Source organism: Penaeus chinensis, chromosome 23 (assembly GCF_019202785.1).
Source record: "Penaeus chinensis breed Huanghai No. 1 chromosome 23, ASM1920278v2, whole genome shotgun sequence".
NCBI classification, from domain to species: Eukaryota; Metazoa; Arthropoda; class Malacostraca; order Decapoda; family Penaeidae; genus Penaeus; species Penaeus chinensis.
The window spans coordinates 16,500,975-16,503,216 of record NC_061841.1 but is presented as its reverse complement, the minus strand read 5'-3'; the positions used below and the strand labels follow the sequence as shown (position 1 = coordinate 16,503,216).

General features: G+C 36.0%; 1 protein-coding gene across 1 annotated transcript in view; it reads left to right on the top strand.

Moving 5' to 3' along the window:
* The first annotated feature begins 762 nt into the window (after positions 1–762).
* The window catches only part of LOC125037596 (xylosyltransferase oxt-like), a 33,210-nt gene continuing 31,730 nt past the window's right edge, over positions 763–2,242 (top strand). Inside the window, exon 1 of the mRNA XM_047630787.1 lies at positions 763–985. Within this exon, the coding sequence (XP_047486743.1) occupies positions 776–985 (210 nt within the window). The 5' untranslated portion in view covers positions 763–775. The remainder of the gene's footprint in view (positions 986–2,242) is intronic.

Genomic DNA, 2,242 nt, shown 5'->3' with positions numbered 1-2,242 from the left:
GTGTGTGTGTGTGTGTGTGTGTGTGTGTTTGTGTGTGTGTGTGTGTGTATGTATGTATGCTGAGGTCTTTATATATATATATATGTGTGTGTGTGTGTGTGTGTGTGTGTGTGTGTGTGTGTGTGTGTGTGTGTGTGTGTGTGTGCGTGTGTGTATATACATGCGTGTCTGTGTGTGTGACTATCACTGTCATTATTTTCAGAAGATAGGCATACAAACAAGCAAACACATATAAATACAAATGTCTTGAACAGTAACAAAATTCCTATTGAGAATGGCGATAATGCCTATAGTTGGCAAAGATAATGGGGATTTATAGTAAGGAATAAGAAACTCACTATTACACTTATCTCATGGGGGCGTTCACCGATAAAGCGCGCAGTTGTAACGATAAGATTTTAAACATTGATTTTCTTTAGAGTATATGCATTTAGCATGAACTACATTTTCTGGATGATATAGCAAAATAGAAAATCAACTTTGTTTTTATCTTTAAAGAAAAATGCTTTGAACCCGTATCTCCAAAGTCAGACAAAGCAGGGATGCCAACCAAACCAAACAATCCATTCCAAAATCGCTGAATACACTGCAATAAAGAGAGTGTGCTGCTATTATACTTAAAGAAACAACATTACAGGAGGCAGATAATGCTTTCTGAACCCTTAGATTAACCATGACATTGGAACCTTATCATGTCTATCATCAAACAAAGGTTTCTTCAGACCTGAAAGTTGGCATTCGTGTTCAGTGGTTTGTTGACATACGAAGGCGAAGGATGGCCGTCGCGCCCGCTCGCGCTATTTTTATCGTTAGTTTTAATATTATTAGGGTATTATGCAGAAAATACGGCTTATATCTATTCGTAGGATGCCTTATCATCCTATTCCAGGGATTTTCGGGTTATTACGTGTTAAGACTGGGCTCAGATAACACCATTAGAGATGGCCGAGGCCCGTCTCTCCCCGATAAAGCAGAAGTATTTGAGGTAAGTGTCTACTTCATCATTTTTCTTTGTTAAGTATAAGACAGATCCCTTATAGTCATCACAATGTAAGATTTTCTTAATATCATTTTCGTCATCTTGTATTTTTTATTAAGATCAGTCATTGGCTAATCAAAGTGGACGGAGAGTCCATGCGACCGGCAGCCGGTCATCAGTTTCCAAATGCCCTTGGAGCATTAGTATTCTGTAGGAAATCCAACCAAATTCATCATAGCATATCAGTAGTCATATTCTCTAGAACAACCATGCTATGGACATCTGATATAGGCCTAAGGTATTTGTCAAACTACTGATCAGCTAAGTGGTGGTCACATAAAAAGTTCATTATGATAAGTATAGTAGTGCCATAGTTTATAAATTTGTCAATAATAAGATTGCATAGTAAGGTGGAATGCTACCTTAAACTGAAAAAAATACTGTATTCACATATAAATTATTAGAAATCTTGCTGCAGCTCAGTCTTCGAAGATGCATACTACTCTCATCTGACTTACTCATAATCAAAAACATTTCCGCTAACATAAATGGAGAGCCGGACCAATATCTCATGCCTGTCAGCCAATCACCGTTAGCTGCGGCATGGGAAACCTAAACATGATTTGCTGGTGTGAGATGCTGGTTTGGCTCTCCATTTAAGGTGTCCAAAGTGTCTCTGAATATAAGTGTGTGTCAGGTACTACACTGACCTCATAGTACATTACTGATGTAACAGTTCTTTATGATTCCAACTAATTGCCTGAATCACAATATTTCTACTAATTAACTACTTATGGGTTGTACTGTCAGTTGAAAATAATGTTATTCATATACATATCCATTTAAATTGACCTAGTTAGTGAGGGCAGGAAGTATATATTGAAATAATGGCAACAAAATCAAACACTCCCAGAAGATTGAGATGAGTGAGAATGTGTGAGACGGAACATGGAAGAGGCGAGAGGGAATGAATGAAGGTTGGATGAATATGGTTTTGTCTGCAATGTCTGGAAAATGGATACAATAACGAGGCAAGAGAAATGGAGCTGTTGATATTTAGATTTAAGAGAGGAGAGTTTGTGACTCTGTATATAATTACTGATAGGTGAATGTCCTTGTTATTGTTTTTGTTATTGTTATTGTTATTATTATTATTGGTATTAGAATGTTATTATTGTTAATGTCGTTATTATTATTTGTATTACTATTGTTAAAATGATTATTATTGTTGTTATTATTATTATTGTTATCATTAATATTTTT